Source organism: Falco peregrinus, chromosome 15, assembly GCF_023634155.1.
Source record: "Falco peregrinus isolate bFalPer1 chromosome 15, bFalPer1.pri, whole genome shotgun sequence".
Classification (NCBI taxonomy): Eukaryota; Metazoa; Chordata; class Aves; order Falconiformes; family Falconidae; genus Falco; species Falco peregrinus.
In genome coordinates, this window is record NC_073735.1 from 1817242 (window position 1) to 1844909 (window position 27668).

At 41.5% G+C, this 27668-nt stretch overlaps 1 protein-coding gene across 1 annotated transcript; it reads left to right on the forward strand.

Moving 5' to 3' along the window:
* Nucleotides 1-231: 231 nt before the first annotated feature.
* LOC114011912 (uncharacterized) lies at nt 232-26989 on the forward strand. Its single transcript, XM_027785500.2, has 30 exons — nt 232-440; nt 996-1153; nt 2009-2236; nt 2814-3149; nt 3893-4291; nt 4589-4759; nt 5261-5418; nt 5928-6068; nt 6554-6692; nt 6972-7162; nt 8245-8370; nt 9590-9776; nt 11931-12090; nt 12352-12484; nt 12897-13154; nt 14510-14650; nt 14949-15197; nt 15490-15681; nt 16126-16293; nt 16479-16622; nt 16928-17146; nt 17603-17816; nt 18949-19035; nt 19789-19911; nt 20407-20558; nt 21258-21344; nt 22034-22180; nt 23206-23400; nt 25018-25127; nt 25474-26989. Exons 1-30 carry the CDS (start codon nt 232-234, stop codon nt 25703-25705), a joined length of 5454 nt encoding a protein of 1817 aa, XP_027641301.2. The 3' UTR covers nt 25706-26989.
* Nucleotides 26990-27668: the final 679 nt, after the last annotated feature.

Consider the following 27668-nt stretch of genomic DNA (forward strand, 5'->3'; position numbering starts at 1 on the left):
TGGGTACATGCTGATCACTTTATGTGTTAGATAATTGTAGTTCAGTACATCACAGTTTTCAGCATACATACGCTCAAATTCAAATGAACACATCAAAAATATTTTAAATTTCTAATCCTTGCCATTTTAATAAAAGGCAGAAAAGTTGGATAAAACAAAAAGTTTGGGTTAAAAAAAAAACAACCGAAGAGATGTGTTTGGATCTTATGTCCCACCTAGGCAGAAGAAGAGATGCAGCAAAGGAAACAGTTGGCTGCTGAATATGAGGAAAGCGTGAACAAACAGATGCACCTATTACAGCATGATCTGAAATGTCAGGAAGAGCATTGTGTCATGTTCAATTCTGTCTTGCGAGGGGTGCTGAGAGTGGCAGAGATGCTGACAAAGAAGGTGGCTTGTAAAGAAAACCAAACAACACTGTCTCAGCCAGAATATACAAGGTAATAAATACACTGCAAAATTTTGCTGCAACTTTCTTCTTGCTAGCTAAGAAAACATTTGTGGCAAGCAGTTGGCTTGGCTTCTGGTTGGCAGTACACGTATCTGGAAGCTGAAAACTGATTCTTGATCCAGAAGATCAGATGATGCAGATCATCAATTTCACGTTTATGTAAAACAAGCCTAGAAAATCTCACACACAGGCATAAACTGAGGAGACTCCCATCGTAATCTTGAGGACAATATTTTGAGGTCCTTTCTTGTGCTGCCAACTGATTTGGCTCTGGGATATCACACCAGTTCTAGCCAGTGTGCTGTCCATGCTCTGAAAGGTCTTACCACTGGCAGAATCGGAATGGCGTAATTAACAAGAAAACAGAGAAGCAGAAACATGGCCTTTTTTATTGCATTAGCCAAAGCAAATACTCATCAAGCTCTCTAATTGCCAAAGTGCACATATCATTTGCATGTCCATCAAAATACTTCCTATTGCTCCCTCTAAATTGTTTTATCTTACCTTCAGATGGTAGTAATCATCTTTGTCTCTTGAATTCCAGCCTGTTAGCCCAGATAGAGGCCGCAAGCAGCAAGATGTCAAGCATAATAATAAAGGAGAGTCACCACCTCAAAGCACGGGGAGCGCTGGGTGAAGGACTGGGAGCTCACCTTCTAGACAAAGCTAAAACCAGGATACTTACCAAGGAGGAGCTAGTGGGTAATCAAAACCTCTAGCAATTTTTTGAAAATTATGTTGGTGTGTAAGGAAGCGTAGGCAGGCCAGTGTAGCATAGGTTACAAAATATATAAAATACAGGTCACACAAAATAGCTGGGTCACAAAAGAGCTAACAGCAAAGTCAAAAGAGACTATTTAGAAAACCATGTCCTCAAGGAGTTTCCACTAACAACTTGTGAGTTAAGAGGTTGTTAAAAAAGCAAAGTCATAAGTCATCAGTAGAACTCTTCTACATCGTGTCTTAAGAAGACTGTCAGATTTGCATTCTTCAAGATCTTTGACTGAGTACTTGCTAATTATCCCCTAGCAACAGACAGGGAAATGAACTATTCTGTAGACAAGTCTCAAGAAGTTAAATTAATTTGCTCCTATGTGTTTGTCTGCTTTCTAATATTCTTGCACATGTTTTGGCATGACAAAATGTAAAAGGTATCCTGACACCAAGACACCTCTTTCTTTCACCCTTCTAAAAAGGAGCAGAGTTTAAAAAAGGACAAGGAAATTGACCCTGGATGTTTAAATGAATGTTGCAGGCTGAAGCAATGAAATCCAAAATCCTGAAAGGATGTTTGTGAAACATCAGACTCCTCACTGTTATCAAACTCGTGCAGACATGGTAGAGAGATAATAGAATTGCCACGTACTACAGACTGTTCCCCACAGACACCCTCTGTAAAAGGCAGTGGAAAGATCAGTTTCTTCACTCTCACCCCACGTCTGCCCTTTTGCATACAATTTCTGACAAACTAGCAAACCCCTCTCCCCACCCCTCTTCTACAAGGCCGACGGGCTGTTTCTCCTTCTGCCCTCTCCATCTGTCATCAATTCCTTTTAGACTCCAGTGGCGCTGCCCGAGCACCTGACCTTGTCTGCGTGGATCCTGCCACTGGGCTGCTGACGCCGCACCCGCACTGCACCATGCTGCTGGCCAGCCAGTGCCCTGGACCAGTACCTGCCAATCATTTCCTGCATCCCGAGACTGGAAAGGTACTTCACATAGCTGGTAACGTCAGTTATGATCCCATCAGATCTAGGCTGGTCTGTGCTGTGGATTCTGCTTTGGGTGAGTGCCACAATGCAATAATCAGTTTATCCAACTGCTTATTTGTGGAGTACAGTTGTAGTGGGGGTACTGGTTAAAATAAAACAAACCAAATAAACAAAAAAACCCCAACTTGCTATACTCGCATGTACTTCTCACATTACAAAACGTAAAGAAAATCTGAGAAAGCTTCTTATTAGCATGGCACTAGGAAACAGTGTTGTTCGGCTAAATATAAGACTTAGCTGTGGACAAGATGTATTGGATGTTACAAGCCTTGTATACAAGGAAGTGTTGAGATATTCCTCATTTCTGACAGATTCCAGCCACTCTGTTCATTACACTATAAAAACCATTATATGCTGAGAAACTTGCAACTTTAAGGGGATGGAAAAAGCACAAATTAATTAAAAAAAAAACCATACAATTGTCAGAAAGGGCTTACATTCATTTGTTTCATTGTAGACCTAAAGACAGCAAACTTTTACTATCAGCATCCTCTGAAAGCTCCGTAGTCTCTGCTCTGAGCTCTAATGCTTCCTTGTCATTAGCATTGGTTCACATAACCATGTTAAATTTCTCCTGGTTTTACATGTAGGTAAGCGTCCTAAGCCTGAAGTGCCCATATTTCCCTACATTCCTTACCCAGTTTGTCCCAGCACTGGCCTACCTGTGAAGACAAATCTTCCCATCCTGCGTCCTGAAAGAATGTTTGGCATGGGAGGACTCATGCTCGATCCAGTGACAGGAATAGAGGTTCCGGTGCTTGGGGTTACGATCCATCCTCACACTGGGCAGAAGCTGACTGTTGGGGGCACATACCTTAACCCCCTTACTGGCATGTTGACACCACTGGAGATTGGGGGTCCTATGGCTGAGCCAGAGGGAGGCAAGATTGTTCCCGTACTGGGAGCTGGTTTGGATAGTAGCACTGGTAAGTGAATGCTCTTCATGGCTCCATCAGCGCGGTACGCACTGCTACCCAACCTGCCCCCAGCCCAGCGAGCCTGAAACGTCTCCATGTTCACCTCACGCCTCTGCCTTCTCCTGTTGAGCCAATTGTGGAACAGTTGTGTAACTTAGCCTTTACAGACAGTAATCCTTCTCATTCTATAGTTTTATTTGACAAGTTATCATTTTAAAGGCCAGTAAAACTATTTAGTGAAACTGTGACAGGCATCTGACATCATCATTCATTAACATCTTGTTAATGATATACATTGATGTTATGTTATGTTTGTTATGTTATGTTATACATAACATCATTCATGACACAAACTACTCAAGTTGATTTGACTCTTAAAGAAGGACCAGTTGCTCTATTAAAATTAATATGAAATGCATTCTTTGGAGGCTTGGAGGGGCTGAAGTTCTAGGTTTTTAAAAAGCATTTTCACATACCTATATTCTTTATGACTCATATTAGAAGGTACACTAGACCCCAGAAAAGGAGTGGGACCTTAATCTTCTTCTAAAGTAGAAATTAGGACACTTATTGAAGAACATACGAGCCAAATTATTTTATAAACAACACCAAATATTACACACACACACCCCCCATTAGACTTATTTCTGCTTCTTCCATTGAAGTAAAAGATCATTGGCTGGGAAGGACCGACCTCTAAAGATGTGTGGCAGCTGATGCTCTGTCTCTTCTTTCCCGTTCCTTGACTGCAGGAGAAGTTATACCTCTAGGTGGGCTGGTGGATCCTTCTGGAAACCTACTGCTCCTTGGAGATTCCTTCACCGACCCTCTGAGTGGGCAAACCGCCCGGGTACACGGGGTTCACCTCCAGCAAGGCAAGGTGCTGCCCCACGGTGGAAGTTACCAAGCCGTGTTGGAAGCTGACTGCCTGCAATCACAAACCCACGTGGTGAACGCTCTAAAGCAGTTTAAAGCATCAATTTTGGAAGATACCCGTCTAGTAGCAGACAGATTAGCAGCACTGAAGGCTTCAGTAGAAGATATGAAGAAGTCTTTCACCACTAGGTTTTATCATGCAACACACTGCTTGCAAAGCCTGGAGAAAAAAAAGGAAATTGCTTCAAATCTCAAGAGTAGCGGCGGTAAACTAGGTAAGTATAAACCAACCGGCCTGTTTTAAGGAGTAAACAGGTGTCATTACACTGAAGGCTACAGCAACGCACCCATTTCCATCACAGCGTTTGGCCAAGACAGCAGCACTTCCAACTTCTAGGACGTCTTTTTGTCAAAACAGCCACTCTAGCCAATCTTACAATGAACTCAGCCAGGTATTGTCTTGAAGCTGTAGCGGAAATAACAGCACTGTAAGCCTCTGAAAATGAAAGCAGTTCTTTTCATCACAAAACTATTTCATGGTTTATGTATCTTATCTTTTTTGAACAAACTAGGTATGATCAAATATCCTGGCACAGAGATGTGGATCCCTGCTGTGTTTGGAATGAAAATCCCAGATCCCAGTGGCTCGGGTTTGATGGTGCCAGTTCTGGGAACAGGCTGTGACTCAGATACTGGGCAGCCTTCCCCGCTCGCAGGAACCATGGAAGATAGAAACGGAAAAGGTAGAGCAGGAAATTGTTTTGGATAATGTAAACAATAAAGAGACAAGGGCACGTTGTTTTCAGAGCAAGGAAATCACCCTACCAAACCAGATCAGCTTCTGTCTATCTCAACACCGAATGGAAAATACCAGTTTTGTTGTTGTGGACATTCAAAACAAACAACAGAATAATGGTGAAGGAGAGCTAGGACTGAGCCTAAATCACGCTGGGGCTTTCAGCCCTTCAAAAATCTACCGTACCCTTTAGGAGAACTGTTCTGATGTTGTTCTCAGTGATGTGGCTGTCAATCAATGCTACCTGAAGGTGAAGGTCTGCAGCTCTTTGGACCAACACTTGGCATATAGTATTTATAGCTCAGGAAAATTCAGTTTGCTTTTCATTAGGCTATTTGAAATCATCACCACTTCCTTTTGAACTTTCATACAAGCTGCTCACTAGGGCTGCAGCTGAAATTCGTGATCTAAATTCTAAGCATTATACTTCATTTTTCTTTATCCACAGGCCTTGTCCCCATCACTATTGGTGCCAGAACCATAAGTCCAATTACAGGTGAAATTGGGCCTGTTATAGGGGCTCAAACCAACCCCTGGACACACAATGTAATTCCTACTGTTCAGTCTCTTGGAGCTTTACCAAGAAGAGCTACAGATCCAGATCTGGTAATTATAGCTCCAACAAACCATCTTTACCTACAGGTTTGCTGTCTGTGGGAAATCCTTTGCTGATGCTTTTCCATTACTTAGAGGAAATTTCACTTCTTTCTATGCCCCACAAGTAGTAATTTCTTATAGTGCAAGATGAACTGAAATATATAGATGTAATTTTACTTACATCTCCTCTTTCCATTATCTTTTTTTCCTCATTTTATTGACCTCTCCTTTTTTCATTATCTGCCTTTTCTCTCCCTTCTGTCTGTACCTCCTTCTGCTGGTCTTTGTACCTTCTGTCTCATATCCTTCCCCTACCCCAAAATACACATTGCATTCAGAAATGAATTATAGCACACACAAACTTAGGATTGCAAAGCATTTATCCCCTGTGGCAGCAAAGTTGGATACATGCTGTCAAAAGCACTGAATAGAGATTTCATCTCTAGCTTCAATGAAGTTTATAATCTTGTTTCAGCTTCCTGCAAATCTGAACTATTCTGTCTGTCACTGCTTTTCAGCTGGACTTTCTAGAAAAGGAAATAAATTCAAGGCATATGTACTGGTACTGCAGAATTAAAAAGGAAGAAGGGCTGCTTAAACAGCTGAATGCTCTATTTCTTCACATCCTTGATGATGCGAAAGAGGGAAAGGCACACAAGGTATGGTGTGTTCTTTTTGCAGCTGGCTTGAGGAAAGTTCTTTACAAATTCCTTAAGAAAGTCTTGTTCACATATCAAATTCAAATATCATTGATGCTGCACCCTGGATGGTGGAGTTTTGAATCCAAGACACTTCCATCCCCAGTGTGGTGCAAACCAGTGTAAGTGGAGACGTTCCTACTTCAGTGCAACTGTCACCAGCACAAGTGCCTGGTGCCAGGTGTCCTAACAGAATAGCCAGCAGTTCGAATTCAGCCTGTGCCTGTGCACAGCAAGGACCACACAACTCACAGTGCTATCAGAAGCAGGGGATTTGCAATCGGTTTCTACACAGTCAGAATAATTAAGAGTCTAGGAAGAAGCAGTGACTAAATTAGACAACCTCTTGTTCTCACCTGTCAGAGGAAAGAGTATCACAACAGGTCACTATCTGACAAGTTTGCAATATTACCTATAAACTCCTTCTCCTCTTCCTTGTCTTACAGATAAAATACAAGGGAAAAGTGAAAGACATTGGTGAAATGTGCCATTTTCTTAAAAGGTCCTCTCTGCAGGAAGCTGAGAGACGAGCCTCAAAATATTTTAGCAGCCAGCTGGCCACCGAACTATCCTGGCTATTCAAAGGTACAAAAGAGTAGCTACAACCAGAAGTGAGGGAGGCAGGGTTGTACATCATCTTCTGTGGTTTGCTCCCTCTGACAGGTTAGCTTAAGCCTTACAAACTACTTATGTCTTCCTGAGGCAAGCCAATACAGGGGTAGGAGCTGAAAATTGGGCTGTTCTAAAAGATTAAGAGTGTAGATGTGGAGAAGCATGTTGAGAATGCATATTGCTTCAGATTCGCCCTGTGAATGTCCAGGAGATTGTCAGACGGGTGCTACCACTAATATTTGCTGTTTCTAGCTGACAGAGGTGAAAAAGAACAGGAAATACAGGTTCTGCTGGAGATCAGAAAGGCACTGGAGAAGCTGATGGAGTTCACTGAAAAGATGCAACTAGAAGAAGAACGGATATACATGCAGCTGGTAGAGAGCGAAAAGCAAAGGAGGCACCTCTCAAGTACCGAGACAGTGACAAACCTGAAGCTCAGAAAGGTGAGAGCACTGCTGGGTCAGGCTGGACGTCCCCGGTCTCAGTCCACAGAACACTCTGGTTTACCGTAGAGAGGCACTGTAAAACGAAGGCTCTGAAGCCAATATACTGTGATATTTCCAGTTCCAGAAAGTGCTATTAATAGAGTTTCTCCTTTCCCACCTAGCTGCCTCTCAATCCCAATCAGAAAGAAAGACATAAACGAGACAAAAGAAAAAAGAAAAAAAAAAGTGGAAAGACAGACGTGGACAGACACGGACAACAGCAACAAAAAGAAATGCTGAATGACTTTTGGCGTCAGCAGTGTCTCGTTGAATTGTGTCACTGAAGCTGGATTTCATTAAGGAAAGAAATCCAATGGAATTGTAGGACTACAGTGGCTGAGCTAGGAGTGGGCACAGGCTGGACTTTGGAGTTAGAGAGAAGACCTGACAAAAATGCTATGCTATCCTTTATTCCCGAGTGGAGATTTTCCTTATGTCAGGAGCCAAGGAGTCCATGACAGAGAATAAATGACAACTTACCACATAAAATCACAGCTGTTAAAGCTGGAACAGATCTAGGAGATCAAGAAGCACCACTGCCAAAAAGCAGTGCATGCTCCCTGTGGGGCTTGGTGCAGGTGCAAGCCAGATAGGGTATTTGCATAGCTGAATTTATCTTCCTACATTCTTCCTTCTTGCAGGGAATGCTAAGAAACATCTAAAGACTTAAAAGACTCCCATGCAGGTAAATCCATGTTCAGCTCTTAAAAACATCATTCGTGCTTCTCCCCATAAGGGTTACATAGCACTACAGAGAGCACAGCTGCTCCTGTCCAAGCAATACCAGCTGAAGTAAACACAAACCTTTTTGCTGACTGAACAGATGTCAAATAGACTTCCTTGAAATATATTGCCAGGAAGTTTTTTTGCTGGCCCTTCTTCACATCATCTGCAGTTTCCATGACTGTTCTTTAAGGGCTACCCAGACACGAGTGCTCTTTGTAGCTAGTGACTTGCCAGATTAGGTGTGAGAAAGCAAATGAAAGCCAGAATTTGCAATTCACTTGAAGCAGGTTTATATCTTGTATTATTTCTTCCAGGTCATACTTGCCCTAGCCTCTGAGTCTCAGGAACACATACTGAAACAACAAGCTAGTGTGGAGACCGCATACACCAAACTGGAATATTTGAGGGACCGGTCAAATATCCAAATACAGCAAGCAAAGGTACTGGTTTCATCTTAGGGCAAATAAAAGCAAACATGTTACTTTCTAACAAAAGCATCAGCAGTTGCTACATTCTGGGAATATCCATCCAAAAACACTGCTGCAAGAAATCAGAGCCCGGTAAAATAACAAAAAACTTAAATGAGTATTGCAAAAGCTGGTTTATAAAGTACATATCAAAGACCTTGACACTTGGAAATTCAATCAAATTTCACTTCAAAAGGCAGTTTTTCGACAGCAGGGTTAGAAAATATTAATAGAAATGAACAGAACAGAACAGAATAGAATGGAATAGAATAACATAGCATACTTCATTTGGAAGGGACCCAAAACAATCACCTGGTCCAGCTGCCAAGCTGTCAGTCTGTCTGTTTGCAGAGAAATTTTAAACAGCTGGACACCTGAAGTTTTGTACTTCCTGGGAAAGAAGCAAGGTATTAGACAATCCACAGCTCCTGTGAACATTGTTTTCTGGATGCAAAATGATTTTCAAAAAATGCTTGAGTACAGAGGATCACAAATCCCCCTCCCTTAAAAGGGACATTTCAGACCCCATAACCTGGAATGTCTCAAGAGCCTGTAAGGATTTGTAGACCCAAATCCTTTTGACAGGAGAGCCAGTGAATCTTTCCATTCAATGGTCTCAGGATCTGATCCTTACTCTTTCATTAACTCGTTTCCACACTCCATTTTGGACCACTACCAATAAAAAGATTAAAATCAATGCACTTCCTTAATCCTCTTCCCCTTCCTTCAGAGTCCTTCCTTTAAAGTTCCCTGGGAGGTCTCTCTGTCCTCCTCTTCCACTCTCCCATTCCCATGAGACCATCACTATTAACTAAATTTCAAATGAGATAGGATTATTAGACCACAACATTGAACAGAAAGCATTTTATCCCACGTATGGCACTGACAAATGGATTCCGGAGATACAAATGATTCAGTTCATATCTTACAACTTGTACATCAGCTTGAAGGATTTGGAAAATCCTGGGAGCTGAAAGCTGTGGGACCATAACCATTGCAAAAGGCTTTTAAGCTGCTGGGGCGAAGTGTTGTAGCATCTTATTGAGTCCCTGGACTCTATGTGTAGGACGGCTATGAACTGACCACATACGGTTTTCATCAGAAGGCAAAGAATGTCAGGATGATTTTTTTCCATGATTTTTTTTTTTTTTTAAAGCATGAAATGACCTTTGTCTGCTTTGTGCTGTTTCAGATGCTTTTCTCTGGGTCACAACAGTGTTTTGAAAACTACGAGACAAGCAGATTTTATGGCATTAGCAGGATCACACATAATATATGCAAGGGTGTAATCCAACAAAACCTGATCCCGCTACTCAAATCCATGGTCCAGATGCTGGAGGAAAAGGGCAGAAGTGGTAGTGTATCACCTGAGACTTCAGGTAAGACAGAAGATAAAGGTACTGCCAGTTACCTTATTTTATTCTGGCCTTGAAAAACATGCCATTGGAACCTTTCAACTTTGAAAATCTGCAAAGAAAATCTCCCATCTGATGGCTGCAATTAGACTTCAGTTCCATTTTGTTAGAATTAAAGATCTCCTGGGACTTTACGAGTAAACCCTTTGTGTAAACTTTGCTGAAGGGTGGAATCAGCCCTTTGTGAGGCTCAAAGTCTCTCTTGCCAGGCCTCACAAAACTTAATGTATATTTTTAAATACAATTAATATCTTTCTCCGCATTTAGAGTGTTCCTATAAGTATAAATGCAACTTCATTAGACTAAATTGTTCTAAGCTGAAAGGCAGTTAAAAGTCAAAGGGAAGACTGAGAAAAGGGTGGCACAGAATTTGATTTCTTGCATTTTCTATAGATCAGTGTTGAGCTGGTTTACCTGGGAAACTTAAGATGGATGCTTTAATCTTCGGAAATAAAAAAATGCCTTGTGTTTATGCACCTGAACTAGTTCCATGTTTTCAGCCTCTGCAGAATGGAAAAGCTAACCTCGGTTTGAATGCAGAAAATGCAGTCAACCCCTAAAAATCAATAGCAAAGCTTTTAGCTCCCCTGCTGAGAATATTAAAAATTGTAAATTGCATTGTGACCAGAGTTTTAGCTCCCTGCAGGTCTGTCTGCCGTATGGAACTGCTGAAGAAATTGTAGTATGCAAAATGTACAGGTATTATCATTATCAAGCATTCTCCTCTGCAGCCATAGAAACAAAAAGCATAGTGGCATGTACAAGAAAGCTCCTTTGATGATGTCCCAGCAGAAGTATTATTTGCAAAAAAATACATTCTGCACAGGCACAGCCTTTGCTAGGGCAACTACCCGTACAGCTGGAGTTTGGCTCAATAGTATTTCAAAGATCTTTTCATACAGAATCTCTTCATTAGTAGCAGCCCTAGTAATGACCCAAGGCGCTCAGAAGGCTGCGGTCTGCATGGCAAGTCGAGCATGCACGCTGCCGGAGGAAACACGCGCAGTGGAAATGGTTTATTTGGCGCTAAGCGTGCAGCCCTGTACTGCTGTCAGGTACTTCAGGCAGTCAGGAATTAAGCAACAGGGTTTTCACAATGCGTCTACTGCATTAGCCATTTTTCTATTACCTCTGGTGCCTTTGGAAAACATCGGTGATTTTAGCTCTTTTGGGAAGCCTGCAGATTTGTCAGCACTTCAGAACTACTTAGTGGCCATTTAAACAACAGGAGTGCATTAAAATAATCAATACACACAGAATTAAATAGCCATACTTATTTTTTTGAGGCAATACAGCTTTTCATTTCAGTAACAGTATTTTATTTTAGTGCAACTTGATCATTTCCAGAATAACTAAGGGTGGGATTATGATTTTATATACATACATATATATATATCTATATATCTAAATAAATATTATTATTTCCAGTACAAGAAGATGGAAGAAATCATCAGTTTTGTTTTAACTCCGTAGACTAGCATTGGTGATTAGCAACAAAAATTAATTGAACTAGAGTAGAGAAGTAGAGAGATGTGCACTTTCAACTTCTTTTCCTCTAAAATAATCCCGTGTAGAATTCCTACATCAGCTGCAGGCACCTCTTGATTTATCTGTCTGCAGCAAAACTGAATTGATGGGTGTGCCCTTATGGTCTTTTCTATCTACGTTTATGCTTGGGACAGATTCTATGCTGGAAATGACTTTCTGGTTAAGCAGCCAGAAGATTCTATAGAGTTTAAATTTATCTGCTGTTGAAGTTTATTTGCAGTTGAACAAGTGGTATAAACCAAGTTTCCTTTCCCAATAAACAATATAAAAAGACTTTTAGTATTCTCCTATCCAGGTCAAGATGACTCCCAAGGAATTATTGATAAAACACACTATTTTGTTAAAAATATACAACACTTCTGTGGAAATGTAATTAGAATGGGTGGATAAATGGCTTTTTGGATGGTCATTTGGTTTTCTTCCAGCCAGGAACATGGCGACTTTAACTACTGAATACTGTAGACTTCAGGGGGAAAAAAAAAATCATCTTAGAAGCTTGTAGTGGGGTTGGACTGTACCAGAAATATAATGATTCAGCAGTAAATGTATTCTCTCATGTTTCTTCTACAGGCTACTCATCAAGGAGCACTCTGAAAACATCTGCTGCTCATTCAGAGGCACCAAAGGCTGAAGCAAGTCAGGAAACCGCTTCAGCTGCCACAGCATCACCTGCTCTGCCCACCTCACATGCAGAAAGGACCAGCCACCTACAACAGCAAATCCGGACCAGGTGAGAAATCCTTGTTCTGCTTTGTTGAATTGCCTCTGCATTTTTACTTACAAAAATATATTCTTTGCAACTTTGGAAGGTTTTCTCCCCAAGAAGGCTCATATTTGGGTTTTGTGTGTGGCTCAACAGAAGACACCTGTTGCAGCCTAATGCTTGTTCTCCAGGCAATGTGTGCATGAATGTGGCAATTTCCTCCTAGTAATGACTGTGTAAAAAGTAATGATCTGTCTTCAGTCCTGTCTCATGCATATCTGGTTGCAGGTTTTTCTTTGAGAAGCATGCTTGTGAGCTGGCACATCTGGAACTGTCCTTACTGACAGAAGAAATAAACACTGTCTTTTCCTTTTATGAATCAGCCAAGGCTAAGGAAAAGGAATACCACAAAGGAAACTGGGTAAGGCTGGCACTGTGTCAGCTTAGAGTTCTCAGCTGATACACAGGAAAAGAAAGGTTTCCATTTCCTTTCTGAATTCCTTTCAATTTCCCCACATCACTTCAGAAAAGGAAATTGAAGCAAAAAGGAATTTATAAAAGAAGAAAGAAATCTTCTCCTCTGACTACTGCAAAGCAAAACAGAAACTAAATCAGCTTTCCTTTCCCAATGCCAAGGCACAAGAAGCAGTGGCCTTATTTTTGGTAACTCTTGGGTACTTAATCCCACAGTAAATCAGGCTACTTACGTTACTTAAATGAACACAGATGTCCAGTTTCTGGCTATGATTTTTAGCTCTTGGGCTCAGTATGACTCAATTCTCATTCCCTTGATGCTCCTGATGATGAAGATGTTTCAGTTGGGATGTCTATAGTTTCAGGAGATGAAAGCCACTAAAGGAACAGAAGAAACTGGCACAAAGGATTCACTTCTGAAAGAACTGTCAGACCACCACCACCACTCTGAGCAAGCCCTCCGTCAGAAACAACTGGAAGAAATCAAGCATTCAGGTCTCAGCCCAGACTTAACAGTGCCCAAACAGACCCCATGTTTTCTGGAAGAAATTCCCTATCGGCTGTCAATCTGTCTTCTTGGTTTACCAATGGCAGATTCTAACTTCACTGAACAGCAAGTGAGTCTAAGGCACTTTCTTTATGCTGTTCCTGCTATTGTCACCTTGCTGCTTTGCAAGAATTAACATCATTTTCACTGGGTGATACAAACACACATGCTAGCTGTAGGCATTCCATGGGTGGTTGTATGATCAGAGCAGCGACAGGCATAACTTAAATGTTCCAGGTCCCCCTATATATTTTACCACCTCAGTACAGGTGGCAAAGCACTTTCTCTATCAAAGAAAAACAACTCTAAGTTTTAAATCATCATTACACAAGAAAAAATAGTAATTGATATTATCAGTGTGAAGCTTTCAAAAAAAAAATATTCAAAAAAGAAGAGCCTGCTTAATGTGTTTACTGCCAATGTTTATTTCTTTTGTTCACGTGCTTAAATTTAGTTTTTCTTTTCTCTTCACAAACTTGTCTATCGGATTACAGTGTTTTAATGGTCCTCATTGTATCCTCCGGAACCTTAGGATTTTATTACATAGCATGAATCTACAATAATTTACAACAAGCTGGTTCTCCTCTAGCATATCCGGGGCTTTGCTAGGAGAGTAACACTAAAAGACAACCACTAAGGCTTTGAAAATAGAAAAGCTCCCTTTTCTAATAGTTTTTCCTCAAAAATATTTTGACTTACTATCTCCTTTAGACTCCTTCCTTTAGCAGGACGCACTGCCCTTGCTGCAATCCGGCTGCCCACCAGTGGTGGGACCTTCTGGCTCCACATCCCCACCGACCTCATGCTGCAGTCTGATGGGAAAACCCCCTTAGAGAAAGCTTAAAAGACATTTGGGCAACTTCTAGAAAGTACTTCTGTTATTTTATAGATATGTATTATCTATTTTTTATGTATTTATATTATTATATATATTTTATGTATTTTATATAGAAAATACTTCTGGTAAATTCCACCTTTGAGATAACCTTGCCCACACAGGGTGCTTTTAACATGGCAGAGAGTCACCCTACAGTCAGAATACAGAAATCTGTTCTGGGAGCAGGTATCTGCCGAGCTCTCATTAAGCTAATGCCAAAGTTTTTAAACCATTTCCTGATTTCACCTGACTTTAACAGGGACATAGAGGACTTGGAAAATAAAGCAATTACAAATGTTATGAAAACAGACAGGTAGAAATACAGACTTTACAAAGCCCTCAGGAAAAGGTGCAGTGTAATTCCATGCTTTACTAGGCAGGAGAAGATTCCCTTGGAGCTTCTAGAACCTTAGAGAAAAGACTAGTCCAAACTGACTCACGCTTCCCATCACAATTCCGTAGGAAATCAGACTTCACTAGTCCTGGTGATGACAGTGCTATTTGTTGGTGTAGAAAATCCCTACCCTTTATTCTCTTTTGCTCAATAGAAACCACATTCTTGGAAAGTCGAGCATTCGCCAGACTCCCTAGCTCAGATACTGCAGGTTTCAGCAGTGAAGATAGTAAAGCTGGAAGCTCTGAGGCAAGCGTGTCTGTACAGAGTCCTGGACCTCTACAGCAACCTTCAGGTAGAGGCATTTCATGCTTTCCATGCCTCACCCCTCCCTGCATGAGCCTCACGGTAATTCCCCAAGCCTGTCAGTGCCGTGCCACCCTGCCTGCCATCCCACGGGATGCACAGGGCACACAGGCTGTGGCTACACCACGAAGTGCAGTTCCACCACCTTCTCCTCCACAAGCCAGCCCCGCAGAGCCCCGCTACCAAAAGCCCTGCCAGTTATGCCCATTACAAACCTGATGCTGGAGACCAGTTCATTTCCATACACAAAATGCATTTGCTCACGTCCCTGTGCTTACCTGCTTCAGATTCTGACTTGCCCAGAAGGTGTGACCAGGATCCTGAACAGTTTTGACTACAAAAACAACGGCGAAGAAGTAGCCCAAGAGGTGGCTCAGACCAGAGAGAAAGAGCAAGTGGCAAGAGCGGTGGCTTTTCTCCAGGAGCACCATCAGGAGGGGGATTTGCTTAAAGGTTTAAAGGAAGAGTCAGAAGCTGAGCTGAGGAACATGCAGGCACAATTTAGACTGGAACTTCAAACACAGACAGAAGAAAAGGTACATCAGTGTTGTCATTTTCTAATAGCCATGCAGAGGGACAAGACTTTAGTAAAATCTCTACCTGTGTTATTTTAGGTTCTGTTTTCTGTGGTTCACAACTATTTGACTCGTGCTGTCAAAGGAAACTTTTAAAAGTCCCTTTTTAAATTGATGGATTCCCTTGTTCTTCAGGGTGGTTTGGTTTTTCCTCTCTGAATTCATTTTCAAACCTGCAGTGGGAACTGGAACATTTCCACAGCTTCACAAGCCTGCAAGCAATCTGTAAGGCTTTGTAATGTTTTCTTCCCAGATGCAAGCCAAAGAAATGCAAGTGATCCAGGAGACCAAAGAAGACGAATTAGGGAATCTTGTGGCGTATTTCATCCTATCCCAGAGACACCTGCGGCAAACAGTCATCACACTACAAGATTGCCACAAGCTCAAGAAGATTGCCTTGAGGTCCCAAAAGGAGAGTGCAAGCCTGGAACAGCTTGTTGTAGAAGTAAAATACTCTCAGTAGTTTGGTTTAGAATCTGAAATTCCTCCAGTGTGTTGTTACAAAACTACAATGTTTACAAACAACTCCAGGTTACAGTATATTATTCTGTATATCTTTTTAATGCCAAAAAGAATTGCAAATATCCTGGGCTCAGCTACTAAAAACACTTCAGATCCATTTCTTAACGTAGATTTACTTAAGGCTTCTTTGAGAATCTTAAATTTATATTTTTTGTAGTTGTGGCTTTGTTATTTGCGCCTCTATAAACACCAACAATAAAGGGTGTATAGGACTGCAAACTGCTGTTACCTGGCTTCCACTGCCTCCGATGGCATTTTCAAAGACTGACCCTTAAATCTGTTCTCAGTGTATTGCATGAAAAGTAAGCTAACCACTGAAGGTTCACACCTTTCATGTCATGTTTCACATGACCATTTTATCTTTCAGGAGTTATCAGTTGACAACGACACCACGGACATTTCACATCTCCTGAAGGACAACACAGAGTACATACCCTTAGTGCTGGAATTTATACAAACTGTAAGGCTATTGCAACTGAGAGAGGCGCAGTTTAAGGAAATAGTCAGAAGCCTAAAAGGCTGCATCCAGGAAAAGGTAAAACTAAAAATATATTTTTATATTTATAAAACCTAGTAGTTTTAATCAGAAAATCCTAAATAATTTGCATTGCTATTGTTACTGTGCAAATTACTTTGATCTCAAAGTATCACTCTTTCCAGAGCAATACCAGGATCTTGTGGTTTGTTGTTTTGGGTTTTGTTCTTATATGCAATCTGTAGTTTGTGGATGAAGCCAACATCATAGCCAACGAAGTGAAAAAATTCAGAGAGCAGAAGATGAGAAGCCTGGAGGAACAGCTGAAACTCTTCCTGGAAAATAAAAGAGCAAGGAAGAATATTTCAAGTAATTTTGATCCATTGCAGGTTAGAAAACAGCTGAATCCTGAAAGTTTTCTAATTGAACAGGCTGCATCATATGCTCAGTATATAAGATTAATAGTGTAATGCTAATGAGACTGTGACTGCAGCTATATTGTGTGGGTTGTGTCCTGTACTGAGATTCACAACAGATATACAAAGAAAATGGTTGAATGTAGAGGTTAGGAATGTAATACCTGAAGAAGCTGGGAAGGGATAGGAGAAGCAGAACTTTCACAGGTAGCCTATCCCCCAAGTGAAAATACCAGGGAACAAAGGAAAAAAGCTTACCAGAGCTTGCTTCTTTACAGACCAAAAATGTCACCTTGAAAACAGAAGAAACACCCGATAAAAGGAAAGACCTCTGGCAGACTTGCCAAGAGGAGCATCTGGACCTCGAAGAATCTCACATATGGCAAATATCAGATGAAAGAGGAAAGCTGCAGGATCATCTGCTCTGTAGAGAACCGAAGAGCAGGATGAAGCCCGCAGGATCCGGTTCTACAGAACACACCGAGCAGCACGATAGGGTACTGTGTGACCACCTCCCCTCACACAACCCCCCTCCAGTTTTTCTGGAGCCTTTTTTTTGGGTGCTTTGGGGGGCTTTTTTGCTGTTTTCTGATTCTCAGACTTACCAGAAGATTGTGAGGACTGGTACTCCAGAAATGCCGTATCTAGTACGGCGTGCTAATCATGATAAGAGTCTGAGAAGTTTAACAGCAGAAAGCACGCTCAGCAGCTGGTGTCTGTCCTACAGAAACATGTACTGCCAGAAAGTTTACTGAAGGTCTCTGTACTTGCTGCTTAATGTTTTTTCCTGGCAATTGAGTGATGTGAAGGAGCGGAAGTGTCTAAAATACAGACCCTATGTTTATGCAAGGGGGGGGGGGGGGATAAAGAAAAGGTAACGTAGAACCAAATATGAAATTTCCATAGTTCATTTTATTTTACTTACTTTTGTGTCTCCTTACTTTTCTTTGCAGAACTCGATGAAAGAATGCAGTGAAACAAAAGCTTTTGTAGGAAAAGATTTTTATCCAGATTTGCAGAAATTGAGAATGAGACCAGAAGAAGAAAAAAAAAAAGAAAAAGCGATGCAGCCAAACAACAGTCCTCCAACATCCATCACCAATTCCCTCTGGGTTCCAGGGAGACATCATCAGGCAGATGAGCAGCTCCTATCATTCTTGGCTAAGAGTAAGTCTGGTTTGTCATAGGAAACTCAAGCGACCTAGGGTTCTTTTTCAATACTGATACATCGCCTGGGGGACATTAATGCTTTGGAAATAGAAAGAACAGGGGAAAGATAGTATGGAACTCAGACTACAGAGTACAAGATGAGGAAGAATGATGCAATTCTGAAGAAGAAAGTGTCGATCTCGTTCTCCAAACTAACCATCAGCAGGAGAACACCTACGCACTCCTAGAAATTGAGCAAACAAGTAGGAAGATTTTAAGTTAAAAGAGCATGTTTCAGCTCAGAAAACAACAGTTTTTCACCCTGTCAGGTAAAGGGTATTACCAAAATTCAGAAGTAAAACTGGATACTTATGTGGGTGCTTGCCTTTTCTAGGACTTGAATAAAACTCAATGTCTTACCTAGGTGATGTTTATGCATCTGCAGAGCTGAGCTTGGTCCATCCTCAGGGTTAGCAGCTCTGTAGGGGTTTTCTCGAAACATCAGCAGCTCCTTGATAAGAAGCAGAATTTCCTCTTCTTTCGATAGAAAAGGTTTCATAAGGATCAGGTGAACTATCACATACGATCAATTGCTTCATGTTTCAGAGTCTTTTCCAGCACCTTCTTTATGAAGTAAACAGCTGTTTATTGACTCATTAGCTTGATGAAGTGGGACAGTCCCAGAATTCAACTAAACACAAAGAAATAAGGCCAAAAAAAAATTTCGCTTTGAAACAATGCTCTCTGAGACAGATGAAAAATAACTTCATGCAGCAAAGAGTACACACAAAGTGTGTCAAGCAGGCTGGTTGACCTTGTGGCTGTCTTCTCCATTCCCAGACCTTCCTGAACAGCAAAGGGTGTGAGAGTCATGCGATTATCAGAATGCCAGAGGAAGATTTCCTTATCTAGCCGCTAGGAGTGATTCCAACACACTTCTATGTTTTTAAGCTTCTTCCAAATATCAGTCATTTAGTCAAAAAGTACAACTTCTATTCCTAACAGCTGATTTTTAAACTGATGTCATAGGCTATGTAGCTCAAATACTATATAGAAAAGTCAAGGTTATCTTCTAGAACAATGAGATGAGTGAAAACAAACCTCTCTGGAATTATTTGCAGTCATTAACTAGTATAACCTGTTCTCACAGGTATCAAGGTGCTGAAGCAGGCAGAACACCTGATGGCCTCCAGAATCATTCTTCTGAACCCACAGTTCACAACACCTTCTCCGTGTGGTAAAAACCTTAAGTCACTTCATTGACTACTGCCCCACAAACAGAGCTGCACAAAATGATCTCACAAGAGGCTCCTTTTCCTGCCAACTACCTCCTTTTTGTCTGCTTAACAACAAAATACATGAGCCACTTTCAATATCTGCATACCTAGCCTGCCTACAGCTGTGAGTTAGCAATGATGTAGGTTCTTATAATAAATGAAATAGTGGGCTTAGAGCACTTAACCCGGTAAATGCAGTATTCATTAGCTGGAAAAATCCTACTAATCCTCACTTGGAATTTGACACTTTGCTATAAAGTCACTCTTTGTAGAGTTAAGGGCAGACAGACATTTTTTTCTCATCAATAAAAATGCATCAGTGACAAAGACAACTTTGTTAAGAAAAATTGCAAGGGGTATTCTGTGAGCAGTCCAGACAAGAACGATGGGAGTGAAGTGTTTGGACTTGGGGGGTTTTGTTTCAATTGAACACTCCATTCTTCGTGTTTAAACAGACCTCCACGTAATATTTGGGATATATGAAAAATGAGTAAATTAGTGAATTGGATAACGTAAAGAGTTTTGGAGAGAGAGAAAGATATTTTCTCTGCAACATGAACACCTTTGTCCAGACTTCAGTGTCATGCTCCAAATGGAAAAACTATTCACCTGTTTCACTTTACATAATTCCAAGGTGTGAAATGTTTGCTAAAAGAAATAAGGTAAGAGATGAATTGTTTAGGAAAGCAATCTTTCCATATTTGTTTACACAGGTGGTGATAAAATTAAGTGTATAAAATCATCTTTTTTTCTTGATCTTCTGAAAGACGTGAATGATGAGCTCCGAAGTCATGCAGTGGCAGCTGGACTCCTGGAAAGCCAAAGGCTGGACACAGGTAAATCCCACCTCTGTTCTTACACGCAAGTCAGAACCTGAGTATAATTTGGAGATTTCTGGTTCATCATTCAGGTAGCTGGTTGGTTGTGTTTATTGTGATAAGATTTTGCTGGACAGACATTGTAAAGTTACTCTTCTCTTTGGAGGAGGTGCTCTACCAGTGAAGAAGACTCAGAACACAGAATCACCCTGACCTTGCTGCTGATCAGGTCTGGGCACACCTAACTGATGTCACCTTTCTAGGCCATAGTTATTGGGAATTTCACTAGGAAGACTGCAGGTTTGGGCGTTGCCTAAAGGTATCGAGCACTTCATGACTCTCTTAAGAGAATTCATAACGCATCAGAAGGGCTTCGTTTTATGTTGAACACTGGTGGTATATTATGAGCTGGGAAATGCAGTTTATTACACACTTGTATTGCGGTGTTACCTCTTGGACAAACAAAATGGAAATAGAAATCAATTAGTTAATGAAACGTTACTGTTCTTGCAGAAACAGCAAGTACTTCTCAGGGTATACAGGATGCCTTGATGACTCAAGAAGGAGAACTAACAGTAATTGATCCTACAACCCTTTCTGCAAGAGAGTTTCTCATATACCAGTATGGCATCTCTGTCCTACAGTTTCTCAGATTTCACATTGATGTAAGTTTTTAAGATGCTGATATTCAGTAATCAGTGCTTCCAAAAGATGACAGTTATCAAAAAAATCCTTCAGCCAACAGGTTGCAAAGCGTCTACTGATCATAAGGTAAGACGGAGCAGAGACTGACCAGTGTGCAAACACCAGGAACTGAATTCCATTTATGTTTTCTCCACAACAGTGTAGGCCTGTTTTGAAGTCAAACTTGTCCCACAAGATCCACGGTCAGTTCTTATATTTGTTGTGGCATCTTTCTTGAGCACATAACTTAATTCTTGCTTTACCCTGCACAGTGCATCATATGTGATATAACGTATTTCCTTTATAATTTGGAGCAAAGATTCTCTCATTTTCTTTGTGCAGTTCTTAACAGACTATGGCTTTAGTCTAGGTAAACTCTCCAGGGTCTTTCATAACAGTATCAAATAAATAATAATAAAAATCATGGCGACTACAGCCAGAGCTCCAGGGCTGGCGTACACTTTCATTTACTTAATTAGAAAACTGGCAAGATGAACTACTGTGATTTGCTAGGGGTTTTTAAACAGTCTCCATTTTCATGTCGCGTTTGTTGGCTCTGCATACCCACTGCAAATCAAAGCTGACATTTAAATGAACTTATATCCCATTAATCCCTCTTACTTTGCAGATCTGATGTGCACACACAGTTTTTATGGAAACATTTTCCCCTCTCTTTGCAGGCTCCAGAAATTAACCTGTGTGTTGCCTCCAGCCTACCTCTTAGCAATGACACAGGCAATGCCTTCAGAAACTCTTTCTTTTATCAGGTTTGTCAACTTCACATCTAGCCAGACTATGCAATATTTTCATATCCATGAAGTTCTGGGACTAGGAAGTAGAAAGCAAAAATGTTTCATACTTTTCAAGTCATAGTATGCTTGATGCTTTCTAGGAAAAAGTATTGATATATGAAATCCTCAAATTTTAATGGCATGCTCCAGATATATCCGAGTATAAACTTAACAGCACACTCTAGGACTCTGAGTTTGAATATATGTTTGACATGAGGGTCATAACCAAAGCGCATTTATTAAATCAGCTCTAGCTACCAAGTTTCTCACCTCCAAATCTTACCACTTCCATTTCTACCAAATTCTCTATAGGTCAGCTTTATAGAAGTCAGCAGTGTCTCAGCATTTTACTTACTATAATTGAATTACAGAATCTGACTATTTAGTACTATTTATTTCTAAAATTTGGGGATGTTTTATAAAGTTCACGATATATAAATATAAAACTGTCTAAAATCAGAGTATGCAAGGATTCTTTAGATTCGCATCATAGAGCATTAAATGAAGTCTTATGACAACACTGCTGTCTTGTGTATATGGATATTCCCAGCACTCTAAGTTGAATCTCTCAGCTTCCCTAAAATTGAGAAAAAACACTGGAAGAGTTGCATGGGCTGGGCTGACTGCTGCTGTGCCCTCAGCTCTGGATATTCCTTCTTTCCCAGAACTCAAAGAACAAACTATTTGTTAGAAGGGATTGCCTGAGGTCTGTAGGAAGTTTCCTCCTCCTCCTCGTGCACTGTTCTGCTTATATCACTGCTGCTGACTTCAGCCACGACACCAGCCCACTCTTCCTGAGGCTTTTTTATCAGGTACATCAGTATGTTCCAAATGTAATTATGTCATAGCAACAACGTGCGTGAAAATTCACCATTGTGAAAGTGGGGGGGTTAACACCTTTCTGCAACTGCCAGTAATGAAATCAAAAGGAGAGATGAGATAAGATAGTGAACGATTACCTGAGCTGCTGTTACAGTTACACAGTGGCTGTTCACAGAAAGATTCACAGGCAGCATTCAAAAAACATGCTTCACCTTAGGTGAAGGCATCAAGACAGCAGAAAAATCCTGCTTACCACGTATTGGCATCCTGCCTGCATGCAAACACGAGCTCAGAAATAGCCGTTTGTCCCACTGACAGCTAAGGAGGTGAACCCAGACACTTATGTTCCAACCATCAGTTGGCCAGTACCCGAGAGAATCAAACAGAGCGCGCCCCATCATAACTGCAGCCCTGACTCAGGGAACAGAATTACAGCAGACCCAGGTTTGTTGAGAAAGAACAGCAGAACTGCAGGGTTCTTCCCATAAGACCTCGACGTGATGTGACCATTTCCGTCCCAGCCTTCAGGAAAGCACATTTTGTGTGGCAGGGGGTACCCGTTATCATCACCTTTTCCCCAAAGGTATTCCCAGTGCACACACGGTGGCTTCAGTCCCCTGCTGTGAATTCCCTTCATCAATGATGAAGGTTCTCGTGAGCGGTAAGGACTGCCAGCACTGTCCAGGAACAGATATAACCCAAATATCCCAAGCAGGATCCCACTCAGGCACGGCACCATGTCCTCATCCTGATCCGGTCTTTAACAGCTACATATTAATCACATCACGCAGTGTATTTATAGTCTATCAAATCCCCACAGAGCAATGAAGTTATTTTTTCAGATGAAACAGGCTTCCAAAAGTGAAAACCTGTCCTGATACCCTACTATCGTTTGATTCAGTCTTTCCCCCTGTCTTATTAATATCTCTATTCAGTGGTTATCTGTTAAAGAATTGCGTTCAACTACTTCCAGGTTTTCAAAACAGGTTGGGCTTTTTTTTTTTTCTTTTCCTAGGCACTAAAGGCTTGTCTTAGTGAAATGTTCTCTCTCAGACTCCAGCTGTCAGCAGCTCTCCAGGGTGATAAATCTTATGGTATAAGTCAGATGTTACTAAAGGAAGAACCATTCTCCCAGGAGGAAATGCATTCCATCTCCCAACTTTTTGAGAGGAAAGTGAAAAACCTCACAGATACAGAAGCCTCTGAGAAGGTAACCAGAAAGATCACGAGACCTGGTCTGGCTGAAAGCTCATCATCCCATTTTCTTACTTTGTTTCAAAATGGCAATTTAAACTGATGCCTAGATACCTGCCTCTCCAAATCATTGCTCGGTGAGGTCAGAGTCCTGTAGGATGTCAGTAGAAGCTCTACACAGCATCTAAACTCCAGAGCTTAAATGTACTCCTAGTGCATTGGAAAAACACAGCACTTTCTACAAAGAGATGTTCATAACCCACGTAGCAAAACACCTGTTCAGCCACCTTTCAGCACCCATCTCTAGCATTAAGCATCATTGACCACAATGATGTCAAACTATCATGTCTCAACCTAGATCTGGTGAAGAGAAAGGCCATTTGTACCACCAGAAACAGGTGTAGGCTTAAATATCCTCCAAGATATGGATAAGCACAAGCAGTCTGGGCTATTTGCATGTAAGCCAGCTCCACTGGGATGCGGAGCTGAGACTGCTGGCAGCCAGGGGGACCTCAACAAGCTGGAGAAATGGGCTGGCAGCTGCCTCATGAAGCTCAGCAAAGGGAAACCCAAAGTTTTGCATCACAGGTGGAACAACCCCATGCACCAATAGATGCTGGAGGCCACCCAGCAGAACATAGATTTATAGGGAAGGATCCAAGGGTCCCAGTGGACACACAGCTGAACACGAGCCAACAACATGCCCTTGCTAAAAAGGTGATTAGCAGTATCCTCCCTGGCTGCATTAGACAAACTATTGCCAGAAGGTCAAGGGAGGTGATCCTTCCACTCAGCACTGGTGAGGCCACCCCTGGAGTACTGTGTTCAGTTCTGGACTCCCCCATAAAAAAAGAGAAATGGACATACTGGAGAGAGTCCAACAAAGTGCCACAGAGATGATTAAGGGACTAGAGCATCTCCCTTATGATGAAAGGCTGAGCGAGCTGGGGCTGTTTGACCTAGAACAGAGAACATCCAGGGGAACCCTATCAGCATATATAAACACCTGCAGGGGGGTGCAAAACAGCAGAGGCAGGCTTTTTTGACTCTTCCCAATGTCAGGGTACTGAAACTCAGGATATTCAGTCTGAACACACTTTTTTTCCTGTGAGGGCAAGTAAGCACTGGAACAGGTTGCTCAGAGAGGTTGTGGATCCTCCCTCCTTGGAGACATTCGGAAGCCATCTGGACAAGGTCCTGGGCAAGGGGCTTTAGGCAGCTCCCCTTAGCTGGTGGGATTAGACAAAACAACCTCCAGAGGTTTGTCCACCCTCAGCCGTTCCGTGATTCTGTGGGACCCATAGGCACTGTTTGAAGTACGATGCTAAGACACCTTTTGCTTGCTTTAATATCTTAAGAGCATGCATCTGAAGACTGTGTAAGGGTTGGAGTGGGCTCCTATATCTTCAGCTATAGATATCCAGCAGATAAAACTGTTCACATGTAAGAGATGTCTTTTTCCTCTGAAAAACCTCATACCAAGAAAAAGCATTTAGCTTCATGCAAAATGTTAAGACAGCATAAAAAGCAGTACCGTGAAATTTATGTCCATTAAATAGTCTATAAAAAGGGTTTTTAAAATTAACACTGATCTGCTTTCTCCACTTCTGTGCTTATTGCATAACATGTGAAGAGCAACCTCTTGCTCCATATGAAAAGTGAGGAACCACAAAATGAAAATGTGCTTGTGAAGAAAAAAGAGCATTTCCCTCATGCCTCAAGCAGCTGCGGATGGAAGAGATGGTAAGAATTAACTGTTGCACTAACACAGCAACAACTGAACTGTTTGGGGGGGTTGACACAAAGCAAATCATGACATGTCTTCATCATGACCTCACTTTATACTACCAAGCTAAGCTCCATAACCTTTCACATTGAGGCATGGTGCATAAGGAACAGATCCAATCTGATGCCAGGGTACGTCACAGAAAGATGAGGTACTTGTCTGTGAGCTACCGTCACTCCTCAGCAGCAGAGAAGTTCAGTTCCCATGAAATTTGTCTTTCTGGTTTGCTCTTGTGAAGAGTCTACAGATATCATGAACAGTGGCATTCCTACTGTCTGATTTTCAGCATTCCTCTTTTTTTAGCTTTGAAGAGGAAGCCTGCGCTCACTTGTCCCCTTCAGAACTTGAGGATAAAGTGAATGTGTTAACCGAAGAGTTGGTGCATATCATAGAGGATGAACACCAGTTTCTAAACAGCAAAGGCAATGAAGACTTGGGTTTTTACTACCTTGAAATAACTAGTTTGGAGAAAGACTGTTTGGTAAAACAAATAAACGCATTAGAAGAGAAAATAGCCCTAGGCAGAAAGTTGTAATGGTAGCCAAAAGACGACTTGGTGGTGTGGTTCTAACTTGGCCCTCTGCATTTGTCTTCAGGCTTTAAACCAAAGTAAGTCTTGTATTTTTAACTGCAGTGTATTTTTCCCCTTCATACTAAAGGCTCATTAAATCAGAAGTGAAAGCAACATAGTAATCTAAGTGACAAGACTTTAGCCTGAGTGACTGGCATTTCTGGCTACATTAAGTGGTGAGAAGACAAACCTCATTGCAAAAGCTCAGACTCCGAGTTTTCAGGAACAGAAGCAATACATAGAATCACTCATAACTCTGTTTAGCATTAAAAAAAATATTTTTTTAAGCTAACCTATCGCTTCTCCACTGTTCTGAAGCCTCTGCAGACAGCAGCCAATAGTTACACTTTTCTCCTGACTTTGAGGCAGTGAAAGCTATAGATACCATCAACCCCAGTAACTGTATCTACACAATCACACAGCAAGAGCCAGAGATACCATCTCCACCGCTGCAAGAAACTTGCCCAGCCCACTTGCTGTGATGTCACCATATTTCAGGTGCCCTGTGGTACCACCTGCCTGGGAGCACCACCAAAGTTCCTGCACCACCAAAGGCCAGCCCGGCTCTTCAGCTTAGAGACATGCTTTCCTCCCTCCCACACCCAAGAGCCAAACCCTGAGATACATGAAACGTCCAGTATTCACTGATCAATGAAACAGCACCTCTTCTCTGCCCACCACAGCCTCCGGTTTAGGTACAAAGCAAGCAGGGAAGGAGCAGAGGCAGCCAGGATCCTTTCCTTCCCCACCTGTACAAGAATTCAGGGATGCACAGCACAAGTTTCCAAGATAGTTCATCAGTCAATACCCTCAACGCTAATGCTGTTACCTCATTATACATCAAATAATCAACACTGAAAACCACTTGGATTATTATAACTCTACAAATCATGTATCTATTCAATTCTCTCAGAACTGCTGAATCACTTGTTCACACCTTCACCCCATACACAGAGATGTTTATCTCACTAAGAAAAAAACCCACCACTGATTACAATAAAGTGATTAAGCTGCTACAGTGCAAGTTCTACCATCAAGGCCGCAAGAGATAATTTGAAACACTGTTTCTGACTTTCATTAATGAAGAAGCCTCTCCTCACATCTTATTTACTCAAGTTTAATCAACACCCCACGTATTGCAATTTTCATACATAAAAGCAGGCTTTAAAACAAAGTCTTCTAAAACTGAACTTATCTCTAGTTATCAGAAGTACAAGATTTTTTTTACTTTTTGCATGAGTGATCTACCAACTCTGTATTAATACAAACTTTACTGCAAAAATCTTGTGCAAAAGTACATGTGACCAACGTGAGTTTGTACTGAAGAAATGTGGACAAAGCCGTGGTGAAGCAGGACTGAGGCATAAGTGTGAGAACAGTCGATTACAGCCCTCTGCCTCCTCCTGATTATGCCCATGCAAATCAGATTTGAAAGTAAGCTCAGATGCAGTTTGAGAACCTATTACTTAACATGACAAACATTAGCTAAAAATCTCATAGTCAATGTGAAAAGCTAAAGTCTATAGCATGGTTTTTATTCTCTTTGAATTCACTTATGCAGTCAGCCCTCTGGTCTGGAGCTGGCTGCTACTTGTTTGCTTCTACAGAACAAACAAGGCTTCCCCTTCAGGGCAGGGGTTTCCCCCCTCCCCCCCCCCAGCTTATTAGACAATAATGGTCCAACTGCAGCAAGCAGAAGCAGCTGCAGTAAGCAACAACCACAGGTATTTCATGATCTATTAAGTTTTGACAGAATAATTTGTTTAGCAATTTAACCAGCAAGACAGAAGCTGTTGACATCACTTCTGTAACCCTCACGCCCCACAGTTTAATCAGCAGGCAATGATGGAGTAGGTGATGAGCAGTGAGCAGGAGGACATACTGCAAGTCAGAGCAAAATCCTGCTCATTCCGATTGTTTGAAACTT